The sequence below is a fragment of the Taeniopygia guttata genome, chromosome 3, assembly GCF_048771995.1.
Source record: "Taeniopygia guttata chromosome 3, bTaeGut7.mat, whole genome shotgun sequence".
In the NCBI taxonomy this organism is placed as follows: domain Eukaryota; kingdom Metazoa; phylum Chordata; class Aves; order Passeriformes; family Estrildidae; genus Taeniopygia; species Taeniopygia guttata.
In genome coordinates, this window is record NC_133027.1 from 25,223,284 (window position 1) to 25,235,979 (window position 12,696).

At 40.1% G+C, this 12,696-nt stretch overlaps 1 protein-coding gene across 5 annotated transcripts in view; it reads right to left on the reverse strand.

Annotated features, from left to right (window-relative positions):
- Positions 1-5,302: 5,302 nt before the first annotated feature.
- The window catches only part of ELOVL5 (ELOVL fatty acid elongase 5), a 39,375-nt gene continuing 31,981 nt past the window's right edge, over positions 5,303-12,696 (reverse strand). For all 5 annotated transcript variants that reach the window (XM_030267348.4, XM_041715046.2, XM_030267346.4 and 2 more), the window contains 4 exons: positions 12,293-12,464; positions 10,644-10,768; positions 8,664-8,798; positions 5,303-7,218 (listed from right to left, as the gene is read on the reverse strand). In XM_030267348.4, coding sequence (XP_030123208.1) covers positions 7,087-7,218; positions 8,664-8,798; positions 10,644-10,768; positions 12,293-12,464 — 564 coding nt within the window. In that variant the 3' untranslated portion in view covers positions 5,303-7,086. The remainder of the gene's footprint in view (positions 7,219-8,663; positions 8,799-10,643; positions 10,769-12,292; positions 12,465-12,696) is intronic.

A 12,696-nucleotide genomic window follows, 5' to 3' on the forward strand; every position in this document is an offset into this window, starting at 1 on the left:
TAATATTTTCATAAAGCTCTTACTTCTGGTAGGTGAGCTGAGATTCTGATTTCCTACAACAGCTGGTAAAATTGAATTAGTAGCATTTACTAAACATTTGGCCTCCAGCAGCAGACAGAACAGCTGATAAAGACATGCTTCCTGCTTGCTAAATGGGATGAGACACTGTATGTCTAATCAATTACACAAATACCACAATACCTTGCTTCAGTATGTGTGGAAAAAATGGCACTTCATTTCACTGTAAGTATCTTTACCAAGTAGTTTATCATCACCACATAAAATTATTTCTGGTGCTGGCTAATCCTGGTAGAAATGCTATGAATATCCACTTAGGCAAATCTCAGGAAGCAATTGTGCATTCCCCATTACACCAGCACAGGAGCAGCAAATGCACAGCTGTAAGTAACTCCATGGGATTGCATTTTTATGTCAACAGATTCAGTTCACTTGAAGTCTCACCTGCTCCCAAATGAAATGTGACAATGAGTACGGTTTTGCATTTATTTTTGTCATATGGCTGGACCATCCCTGTTTGAGCTGGAGCTCTAGCTGCCTCTGAAGGGTTTGAGGCAACTCCTCTCAGGAGGCAATTCAGGACCTTTCTTCTGAACACAGGCTTCCTTCACACATTGTGCCACTGCAGTACCTTCCATAAGCAAACAGGAGGTTCCTACACTGCCTTTAAAAACTTTCCAAGAATTATGGGACAGATTCCTGGAAAATGTGTTGCTTTAACATGTGTTAGATCTGAAAATAAACAATAATTTTTTTTTTTAAACCAAAACAAATAAAAAACCCCAAAACCAAAGCAGTTGGTTCAGTCCAGGGAGCATATTTTCCCAGAGTACAAGACTGCCAGCTGTACCACGATGGCCTTTGGGTTTTCTGGTGCCTGGTACCTCGTGGCCTTTAGCAGATCTTCCTTCTGATCAAGGGAGCTGCCTTCTGCCTGACCTGCTGATTTGTGAGAGAACAAAGTGCCCATGTGGCATTGGGTGACCTTGGCCACCTGCCAAACACCCACCCAGCTGCTCTTTCCCCCTCCTCAACAGGACTGGGGGCAGAAATAAGATGAAAAGATTGAGGTTTGAGATAAAGACAGGCAGGTTACTCAGCAATAATTGTCATGGCCCAAATGGATTCTGGGAAAAATAATTGAATTTATTTCCAATTAAAATAGGGCTGAACGTGAGACACAAAGACAAAAACTAAACCTACTCCTTACCCCCTTCTACCAAGGCTGTTTCACTCCCTCATTCCCACCCCCTCTACCTCCTCCATGCTCCAAGCGGTGTTGGGGTGGTTTTGATCAGTCCATAGCAGCTCCTCTCTCCTCCTTCCTACTCATGTTGCAGTGTGGGCCTTTCCCATGTGCTGAAGTCCCTGAGGAAAAACTTGCAGTATGGGCTCTCCACAGGGCTCCACATGGGCTCTCCTGCAGTTCTTTCAGGGCATGTCCACCTGCTCTACCACATGGTCCCCCATGGGCTGCAGTGTGGGTATCTGCTTTGCCATGGGCTTCTCCACAGGCTGCAGGGGAATCTGCTCCAGCAACACCTCCTCCCCCTCCTTCCTCTCCCACCTTGGTGTCTGCAGGGCTGTTTCTCACGCATTTGTCATCACTCCTCTCTCTCTGTTTTGCCCTTTCTTAGATATACTTTCACAGAGGTACCAACAGATTCTTTTTGCCAGAATGCAGAGCAGCACACCAGAGGGTCCCCCATATCTTACCAGCTTTAGAAGTGGTCAGTGGCCCATCTTCAAGCAATCCCCCAGACCTCCACATTACTCTTACAGGGAAAATGCTCCAGAGTCATATTCCCCTAAAAAAAGCACTCTTCCTATTTCTGGCCTAGGAAGACTCTTGGGTAGCTTATACCCGTTTGATTTGTGTCATACACTTAAAATAGCTCATTTTCCTTCATGAAAATTTGAATCTACTGATGTGATGTCTGTGTTGGCTGAGGTTACATGCCTTCTCAACACTGTTCTTCTTAAACATCTGTTTTGCAGAACTTCTCCATTTCTTTGCCCATCCCAGTAACTCTTCTGTACAGCAGATTTTTTAAAATCAGTTTTCTTGAGAGCTGATGTATTCATGAAAAGGAAGTCCTGCTAGAGCCTCATCCTCCCACGCTAGCACATTCCTCCTACTAAAAATGGACCAATTAGCAAATAAGAGATTTTACGCCCCCCCCTCCCCCTTTTTTTTTTAACAGTTGCAGCTTTAAGTTGTTGAAGAGATGAGTTGAAATATATCTTCCTTTTCTTCAGTCATGTCCAACTGGAACTCCCAGGGAAACAGCTGAAATTCTGTTACTGGTGCCTAAGGGGGATTTATTTCTTACTCCAGCCATCAAGGTAGTTGCTGTAGGAGATGTAATCTTTCCTGGCACTGACAGTACTTTCTGATGTCATCTCCAAACATTGTTGCAAATAGTCCTGGTTTTTATACCAGGGTTTCTCCTAAAACATTATTAATGGGCTCCGTTCTGGCTGAAAGCATTGAGACAAAGCATCTGCTCATCAGTTTGACCTTGCTTATCCATGGATCTTGTTGCTGGTCACCACACCCTCTAGTTTACATAATAATTTCCAAGATTAAAAATACTACCGATTCCGGAGGGATGGAAGATATATTTCCTTTGTCCACACAGTATTTTTTTAAATTAAAACCAATATGGGTCAATCAGATGTGATTACTTCCAGAAAAGCATTTACATTTTCTCCCATTTTCTTTTTACTTCCTTTTACTCATTCTTCACATTTATTCTGAAAACTGCCATCATACTGAAATCAGACTGTCAAGGCTACTATCTACCAGAGACTTTTTACATTCCTCCTATAGAAAATATAGTATCTACATTATACATCTTTGAAATACAAGACACGTTAGTCTCTTTCCTCCTCCTCAACATCCCACTTTGACTGATTTAAACATAATACACTAATACACTTTTTTTTTTTTTTTTTTTTTTTTAACTGGACCTTTGTTGCTCTTTTCCCTCCTTTCTGTTGGGGATGATTTTAATAACTTTGACTTAAAAATTAAGGCCTCTGCCACTGTCATGTTATGGGAGGCTCTGGGGACTCCAGGTTCCCCTGCTCATACAAATGCATTCTACCAAAATTAAGAAATGTATAGACCTTGTTTTACATATCCAGCTATTTAAAGTAAATTAATTAAAAATTGAAAATGGAATCAAGTTTGCTTTATACATCAGTTTGTGAAACATCCTGATGATCACAACTAACCATTTTTGCTGTTGCAGGAATTCTTGGCAAGAGGATAACAGTGACAATGTAAGTTAATCCTTGTACCAGTACAACTTGGAGCAGCATTTATCTATATCTACCTGTATTTCATCATTCCCTGCATTGTCTCAAAGGGATTCCCTGCTAAACCCACACAGTTAAAGTAATTTGGCCTCCGATTTTATTTATATTTCTCTTCAGCATCCATTGTACTTTTACATTTCTTTTTCTGAATAAATGTATACGTTTTAGCACACATTCCCGTCTCATACAAGGAACACACTTTATCAAGTTAAACTCAAGACAGCTACCAAATATTAAAGGCAGAGGCAACAGCCAGAACAGCTCTCTATGAAGTTTGGGGTTTTGTTACCCTAGTTTTGGGGCTGTTAAGTCCTATCATAAACTCCAACACTTAGTATCTCTCTTGCATCAAGTAAAATACACAGGCAACCACAAAGATTTCCGTAATTTTTCTCTGCCTTTCCTCTTCTTGCTAACTTAAGAATCCCAGTTCCTGAGTGATCCCAGTCCCACGAGTGGCTTGCACAACCATGACGCAGCACTCAATGTCAACAGCAGGATCACCCTAAAAAAGCTGCTTTCTAGCTTTTGAGCTTTCCTATCCCATTCACAGCTGAACAAAAGCTTAACATTTCTTTTCATCACTGAGGCTGTAGAGCCTGAGTGCAGGGAGGGATTTGGTCAGCTCATGAACTGCACAAGATCTTAACCTAATGATTCATAGCTTGGTCATTCTCTCTGTAAATAACTTAACTCTGTCTCATTCTCCTCAGCCACCTTTACATGAAACCTTTCCATCCTGTTGGCAGCAGTTCATCTTTTTTTCAACTCTTCTGCCCTCACAACACAAGAAGTCCTTTCTGAGGACTCTCTCATAGTCCCAGGCACCAATCCCAGCTATTAGGAAAACTACATGTGATCAGGGAATTGAGGCAACCCAAAGGCTGTTACTTGCCCCAGGTCAGATGATGCACTGGAAGCTGAGCCAGGAGGGTAAACCCAAGGCTTGTTAGGGTAAGACGATGTCTGATCTAACCCATCCAGTTCTCAGACATTTTTCAGTTGCTGCTGAGACTGTAGAAGAGTATCCAGGAGCTACAGCTTTTGCCACACAGGTGTAGACACTGCTGATGTTCCCAAGGTCACACCTCCTGCTAGTTCTGAACAAAGTCACTGGATTTTGTCATCACATGCCATTTACCTTGAAGGTGAGGTTTGCGGTGCAGCAGCCCCATCTCTGCTGGCTCACACAGAGAGACCAGGTTGATGCTGTGGCTTCTGCTTTCCAGGTGCTTCCTAGAGATTTGGCCTAACAGCCAAGGAACTGCATCTTACTGAGCCTTGCTTAGAAACACACACAATTTCATAGTTGAATTGGCACGTGGAGAGGAAACTGTCTTAGCAACTACCTCAGGCATTCAGAGCACCCTCCCAGAGGAGACAAACACAGCATGAAACCTCTGAGCCTTTCACACAAAGTGTAAGCCCATTTCCCTGATCTACGTTTTTTGTTTAAAGAGCCTGCAAGGGAAAAGACAGACAGCTATGTAAGTAGCTCTCTTTTACCAAGTCTATCACCAGCCTATCTGGGGCGGTTGCAATGTACTGATCAAACATTCAAATTAGAGAGGGTTCCAAAATGATCACCTAGTGCAAAGGGGAGCTAAAAGGAAATTGCAAAAATGCTGCCATTCTGGAGACATTTTATAGATAGTACAGCTGAGGCACGAAGTCCCCCTCAGTCACATTAAGCTTTGCTCCTGGCACTCTTCATCTCGAGCTACTGGGGCTGCTCTGCATTCAGTGAGTCGGTAATCCCAGTGGGGGTTAAATCCACCACGCAGACCAGTATTTCCACAGCCAGGCCAGGGAACAGTGTTTAGTAACTGCCAAAGGTTTCTGTAAAGAATGTGTTGCCAAATCTCTGGTACACTAAATGCAGCTGTTCTTCCATCATGGTGGCTCTTCCTTGGCCGGACAAGGATGAGGCAATGCATTAAATCTGTACAGACCCGCAGAATTCAGGCAAAGATCATCAAAAGTGTTTTAATGATTAAACCATGTCAAACATTAACAATGAAGTATATTCAGATGAGCCAAGAGTTTATTTCTAGCACATTTAGACAGCCTATTTTGAACATTATAGCTGCTGTACTGAGCTATGTAAAGACTCTGCAAACCAGTACCTAGAAATGAAGACACACGCACAAGCTTTGATAATGTAAACATAACAGACACTGTCTCCTTCAAAACGAGGAATGAAAACCCACAAGGCTAGTAAGAGAACTTATTAATTCCTTAAGAGATGTGCAAAAATTTTAAAAAAGATTTAAAAACAATTAAACGTGTTAAAACTGGCATTTATATAAATATCAAAAAACCAAATACTTAAACTTGAGCAATGACCAGCAGAATGTCTTGCACAATTCAATTTTTCAGAGCTTAATGGACTCCACCATGGAAGAGACCAGAATACTAGCAACAGATACTGGCTTTGCAACTGACTCCTCATATGTGCACGACAGCATTTTACAAGAAGGAGTAACTTTAACCAGCACTCAAACCAAATCCTTAGATAACAAGCCAAAACATTACCAGTGATATACAGAACTCACATTACAGAAACAGACATTTCCAGCACATTTCAGTAACATTTAAAAAACATTAGCTATGACTTAAACTGTTTCAACTTGCTTGTTTGGGAAAAAGAAAACATCTTTGTGTTAGGCACATTTTGAAAGTGAATGTATGCTACATGAAGAACAGTTCAGATACCAACTTAAATACAGACAATTCCATCAGAAAAGCATCTTTCTGGCTCCACTTTTAAATATATTTTTGGATATGTCACAGACTTAAACAGTAGCTCCTAAAATATGGATATGGCTATGGTAATAACACTTGAAACTGCCAGTTTCATATTAAAAAACACTCTTCTTTTAGCATTTAAGAATTCTTAGGAATAAGAAAGAAAAAAAAAAAAGAAAAAAAGTAAAAAGAATAGATGGCTCCACCCTGTATATGCTCTAAACTTTAGAGACAATATTTAAATCTTACTCGACTGTGTACACGCCAATTACTTTTAGGTTAGTGATGTACTTCAAATAAAAAAATAAGATCTATTCAAAAGGTAAAGTAACTTTTCCATCTGTTTTGTGACTGTTGAGTCAATTAAAGCCAAATATACAAAACTAAATGCGCCATTTCCAATTTCACTGTATCAAGTAAGAGATACGTAGCATCATGTATCACATACAGAACAGTAAAATGATGAATGGATTCTTCTAAGTGACTTTTTGATAAAAAGTCAATCAACTGAAAAGTTGAAACATACCCTAATTTTTAAACCAGTAATAAGCTTTGGGCCCTGCTTTTTAATTTAAGGCATGTGTGTTTATCTACTGAAACCAGCATCATACAAATTACCTCTACAATCACATGCATGATCTATAGTTAAAAAAATGGAGGTTTAGATTACAGTGTTTTCAAATTGTGAATCATAATTCAGCACCTATCATATTGACTAGTAAGGCAACAGCAGTGTCGGATAATATGATAATACTCCCTTCCATAGTCTATAGCAGGGTCAGTGACAGCCCAGAATTATTTTTAAACTTTAACCTACTTTTATGTTCTGTATACGGTTTCTAGGGTGTTTGCACTGGTTAAGTCCTACATAAATCACACTATTCTAGGCAGGAATAGTTACAGTAGCCATTAGAGTATTAGTGCACAACTCTCATTGTGCTTACAATCAGATGATTTTGTTGTTGGGGTTATCAAAATGGTTTTTCAGTTTGGTCTTCAATCCTTCCTTTGTTTCCTTTGTTTCACATTGTTCTCAAGGGAAGAAAAGCTGTTTGTGTACCCGTTTGCAATGGCCGTGGAGCCGTTCTGATACTCTTTCCTCCTCGAGGATGCCTTCTTGTTGTAAGTCTAAAATACATGGAAAGACACATGGTTTTGCTTAATTAGATATAAATAACCACTTCTTCATAGTAATTCTAGAAACACAAAAGTAAACTTGCATTCATCATTTTTAAAGACCTTGTGCCAGTGGTAAGTCTAACAAGCTCAACCACTTTTTGTGTATGAGACTACACTATGCCTTTCATTCATCACAGTGAAAGGAGTAGTTCACTTGAAAGGAAAAAGGCTTGGCAGTATGATGGCAGTGTTATACTAATAGTAAATTAGAAACAAGGGAAGCAATTTTATGAGCAGACTATGGGATAAGAATATACTCAAAATGACATGTGAGGAAGGAGGTTTGAGGCACTGCAGGTGACAGTACCTTGAACAAAACCAGAAGAGGTAGGTAAACAATAAAAGTGAGGGAAGTTCAGAGATAGAAATATGATGGGAATTTCTATTTGCTAACACAAGAATCAAAAACTAACAGGATCGGGGAGACTGAAAAATTACAGAGAGTAAAATATATGTAAAAATTTTTCAAAGGGGCTCAGCTGCCTGACAAAAGCAAATTTCCCCAAATTTTTGTGTGAAAAGAACTTTAACAATTAGAAGTTAAAATATGAGCAAAATTGACAAAAAAAGTCAAGTAATATCTGGAATATATGATAATGTTTAATTAGCATGTTCATATGCAGCAAGTGATAGAAATCACGGGATTGATTCTAAGAAGTACCAGAAGAACAGACAGGGAAGCCTGCTGTGTTTCCCCCATGAATCATTCTCACCAGAACCAAAATGCCCAAATCTTTCCAATGCTATTTGAAACATATACCAGAGTTTGCTTGTTTGGGGGCAGCAGGTTTGATCTTCTGCAGACAGTAGTACATAATTTTCTGTAGAAAATAGTTGTACACCTTTGTACAGAGCTCAGTTATGAACTGCTCAGAATTACACATACCAAATCTGGATCTCTGCAAACATGAAATCAGATTTGTAGAAACACAACTAAACCCACTAATTTTCCATATGAAAATACAAAAAAGTGCCTGTAGAAGTGAACAAAATCCAGATTTCTGCATGTTGTGAGTTTAGGAAGTTTCCCTGGATAAAAAACAAGCATTTCCCCTTGTAAAAGCAGAAATGAACAACACCTTCGGGTGCTTCTCAGGTTCACATGCTGCTGGTTTATTTCAGACTGGAAAGCTTTGTCTTATAAAGCTCCTCCTCTCCCTTACCTGCAGTTAAAATTTCAGTAAGCCATTTTTTTGTATAACTGGCTTACTGAAATTACTAAGCATTCTGAATTATGGGTACAAAGCATCAGAGATCTGAAAGTAGAGGATTGATCAATAAGCGTAGTACTTCAAGAACATATGCAAGTTAGTGAAGGATAGCAAAAGGACATTTTAAGCATATCTTTCTGTCACAGCCAGCAGAATGCTAGAAAGAGTTGATGTCACTTTTACCTGAATATAGAAATTTGTGAAGAGGATAATCAAAGAAATCATGTAAGAAATCTGAAAATACAGCCACCCCTGAGGAAATGCACATGGCCAAACAACACCACAGCTGGTCTGGAAGATTGTCAAGACAAACTGAATCTGGGGAGAGAAAACAAAAATAAGAGAAAAAGAGTACATTAATGGAAGGAGGAAAAAACCATGAGCGACCAAAACCCCAACAGTTATTTCATAAACAAGTAAAGAGTATGTAATATTGTGTGTCTGGCAAGCGTTTTCTCTGCAAACCTGAGTTAGCAGACATTCAGAATGTGGTATCCTCTTAAGCATGTTTATTTGTATTTTTCCATTTTAGAACATTAGAGTAGCTTATATAGAACTGATATATAGATGTTCCAAGTGAGAGTTGGAACATTCTTCCTAGTCACTTCTTCCTAGTGAGAGTTCAGTGGGATTTGACTTTACCATTCTAATGGAGTAGATCTGCATCTCACTGCTTCAGCTGCAAAAGACGTGGGGTAACGTGGTCTACAGATAGACCCCTGCAATCCCTTCCCACAGACAGGAACTGTCTGACATACAGCTCCAGTGGAAGAATGTTTGGGGTAAAGGCTGCAGGGAAGCTGTGGAGCCAGGGAGGTGGATAAGGGTCCAATTATCTCTTTTGCAAAAACAGAGTTTGGGCTTATGTGATGCAGAGGGCCTTAGGCAAAATTCATCCTCACATAAAGGCTACCAGATTAGGGAATGTTTATTTAAAAAGGGAAAGACTGTTTGTCCTGCTCTGCTATTTTGCTGCCCTAGCAGCTATGCATGCAGAGCAGGCAAGGAAGTGAAAGCAGCTATGACAATAGCCAGGGGAGCAACCAAAGCACCAAGACACTGCACTCTGTAGCACTTGAACAACCAGGATGAATAATAGAGCCTAAATCTGGAAAGAAAAACAGAAACAAACCTCAAACCAAAGCAACCCAGCATGCTTCCCATGAAAATAATGAGGCCTCAACTACAATACTTAGCCATCCTTCAGTAAGAACAGTGCTAAAAAAAGCATGTAGAGAATCAACACTGTGAATTGCTGGCAGTAAATTGTTATTAATCATCACCAGTAAATGTTATTAAAACTATTCACATCTCTGAGCAAGGGCAGGGTGGGGGGTAAGAATATAACAAAATAATTTATCTCTAGGTTTCAGTTTCCCCCTCTACAAAATGGGGAAGAGAGAACACTCATGCACATTTCCTTGTGGTGTTCTGACATGTTGTACACATTGAAACCTGGTTCTCTGGCAGTATCACTACAGCATGTGCTGTATTACTTAATTTCACTGCTCTTATCACCTCCAGCACACAGTGGTCAGGCTTCATCACTACACATGTTAGAAACAATGCAAACAGATACAAGGAGTCCAACACAGAATTACAGGAGAAAAAAATCTGCCCATTTAAAGTGCAGAAAGAGAGCAGAAATATTGAATAGTTTTTAATAAACCATTTGCAACTGCATGCAAAAGTAGGACAGAAAAGGCATTGTCCTGCAGGACTAGAATGGCCCTTGTTAGCTGTGGACAGCATTGCACTCAGTTTCTGGCCTGTCCCAGCCCAACCAAGCAAGCACAGGGAAGACCAGGCTAGCTCAAGAGGGCTTGTAAGAAAAGCCTCCTCCCTGGCTACTGAGTCCCAGAAATCCCAGCACTGTAGCTCCCAAATGCATCTAGCCACACAACATGGTGGAGGGGGGAAAGATCCCAGAGACCTCAGCACTGATTCATGTACATCCCCAGTCCCCATCATCCTGAAAACACAGCAAACAGATGTGCAAAAGTTGGATTTCTAAGGTGATGTAGGTACTATAAGATGTAGAAGGTACTAGCTCTCATTCCCTCTTCTTCTATCCCCTGCCAAAATTTCCTGACTTGGTAAAGAAAAGAGGACCTCATCACAAATACAAGAGCCTGCTGAAGCACTGAAGAGCAAATCACTCACCAGCTGCCCCTGAGTGATGTACTTCTTCCACCACAGATAAGGACGCATTGCTGGAACAGCAGACAATCCGTAGTAGGAGTACATGAGGACATGGATAAAGCTGTTCAGTGTGGCACCAAAGTAAGCTAAAAAAAGGGTAAGTGAAAAAGAAAGTACACTGCATTACCAGGAAGGAACATGCTGTTTCATGGAACCTACAAAAATAACAAGTTCAAAATGTTACTATTTAAAAGATGATTTCTCTTAGAAGAAAAGCAAGAGGGTTCTTTTTTTACCCTGTTTTTTTTTCTGCCTACCCAATGGAGTAGCTGAACTGCTTTGCAGCTTTATGCTTTACACCAGTCTTCTGGTTTTGTTTCCTCAAGTTACTCTTTTTCACATCTACATTATGGTTTCTCAGAGGAACTGAGGAAACTGATAAAAAGAAGGAATGCTCACCTACCAAACAATCAATAGCTTCACCCTTCTACTTTTAGGTTTATTTCACTTCCTTCCAGGCAGGAGCCAATTTTGTCATTGGCTTCAGATACCTTCAGAAACTGCAAGTTAGCTATTTTATTTGTCCTTGTTTACAGCACCCTCAGTCATTAAAGAAGCTTCTAGCTTAACACCGAACTGCATTGAGCTGTGATGACACAACAGAACATAAAGCTTAGAAGAAGAAAAACACATGACTAGAAATAGTACAAAAGTGTTTTCAAGACACGTGAGCACAAGACAGATTCTACATACATGCAGTTTTGATTGCTGTATGAACAAGGACTGACTTCCTTGGAGGAGAATGTGTTTTCAAATGCAAACTTTTTATAAGTTCAGTATTACTCACTGTTGTGCTGACAACACAAAACAAATACAAGTTTCTATGCTGTTTGGCTCAGAGACCAGACTCCCGAGGAATGCAGCCTCTTAGTCTGCATTGCCAGTAGCTCACATCCATCGGGTTTGAAAAGGTTTCTCTTGAATGGAGTGTTCAACAAAACCAGTATCTATAAGCTGCACATCCTAACCACAGCTAAGCCAAGATAATGCAGTTAGGAAACTAGATGCCAGCTAAATGCAGTAGAAGTAAAGAATTAAAGTCAGACTGCCAAAGGTTAGCAGGATTTAGACAAGAGAGACATGGAAATTTTCCACTTAAGATTCATTTGTTCATGTTCATTAGTGCTCAGGGGACAAGATTTTAATTGAAATAATTTGTTATGGCCAGTGGTATAATGAGCTTAAATTAAGAAAGTCATATCTCAAGTGAATTTTACAGACATAAGGACTAGAGTCACTTTTAGCTGTTATATAGCTGAAACAAGCTTCTGGCTTGACTTGGAAAAGAGTATTGTTTCATCAGAGGGTCTATAACTACAGCAAAAAAAGAGAAAGCAAGGTTGATGGGTATCTCACCTGGGCTAATACACCTGATAAATGTCACACTGTCACACAAATTCTTCAAACTACACAGACATTCCTTTCCTAGAGGCTGCACTGGCAGCTTAATTCCTGCAACCATCTACAACAGTTGTAATTCAGCAAAGGAGCTTAATATGGTACAGAACAAATCCTGCAGCTGAAGGTGCCAGAGATGTTTGGTTTGATCAAAAGACCACCGAAACAAAGCCCCTGTTGCAGATCTTCCCCCACCATAACCCAGTACTTACAGTGACCACAAGGCACCCAGTTCATAACAAACCACCAGATGTTCAGCATTGTTGCATGGTGGTAGACATGCAGAACAGTGATCTGATGATTATTTTTCCTCAAAATGAAAAAGAAGGTATCCATGAACTCAATGAGTTTGGAGAAATAGTACCACCAGAGGACACGTATGATCTGGAAAGGAGGAAACAGGTTTTAGAAGCATTGCACATTGTGGGGGTTTTCAGCTCTTACATTATCTAACTGATTAAAATCCAAGATTCTGTCCTGCACTACTAGGATTGAAGACACTGCTGGGACCTTCTGTAATACTTCTGCCTCAGGTTTCTCCATAGGAGACAGAGGTACAAATCTATAGCTACAGCTGAAAACAGGATGACAAAGACTGCTTCATGAGGCTACTGCT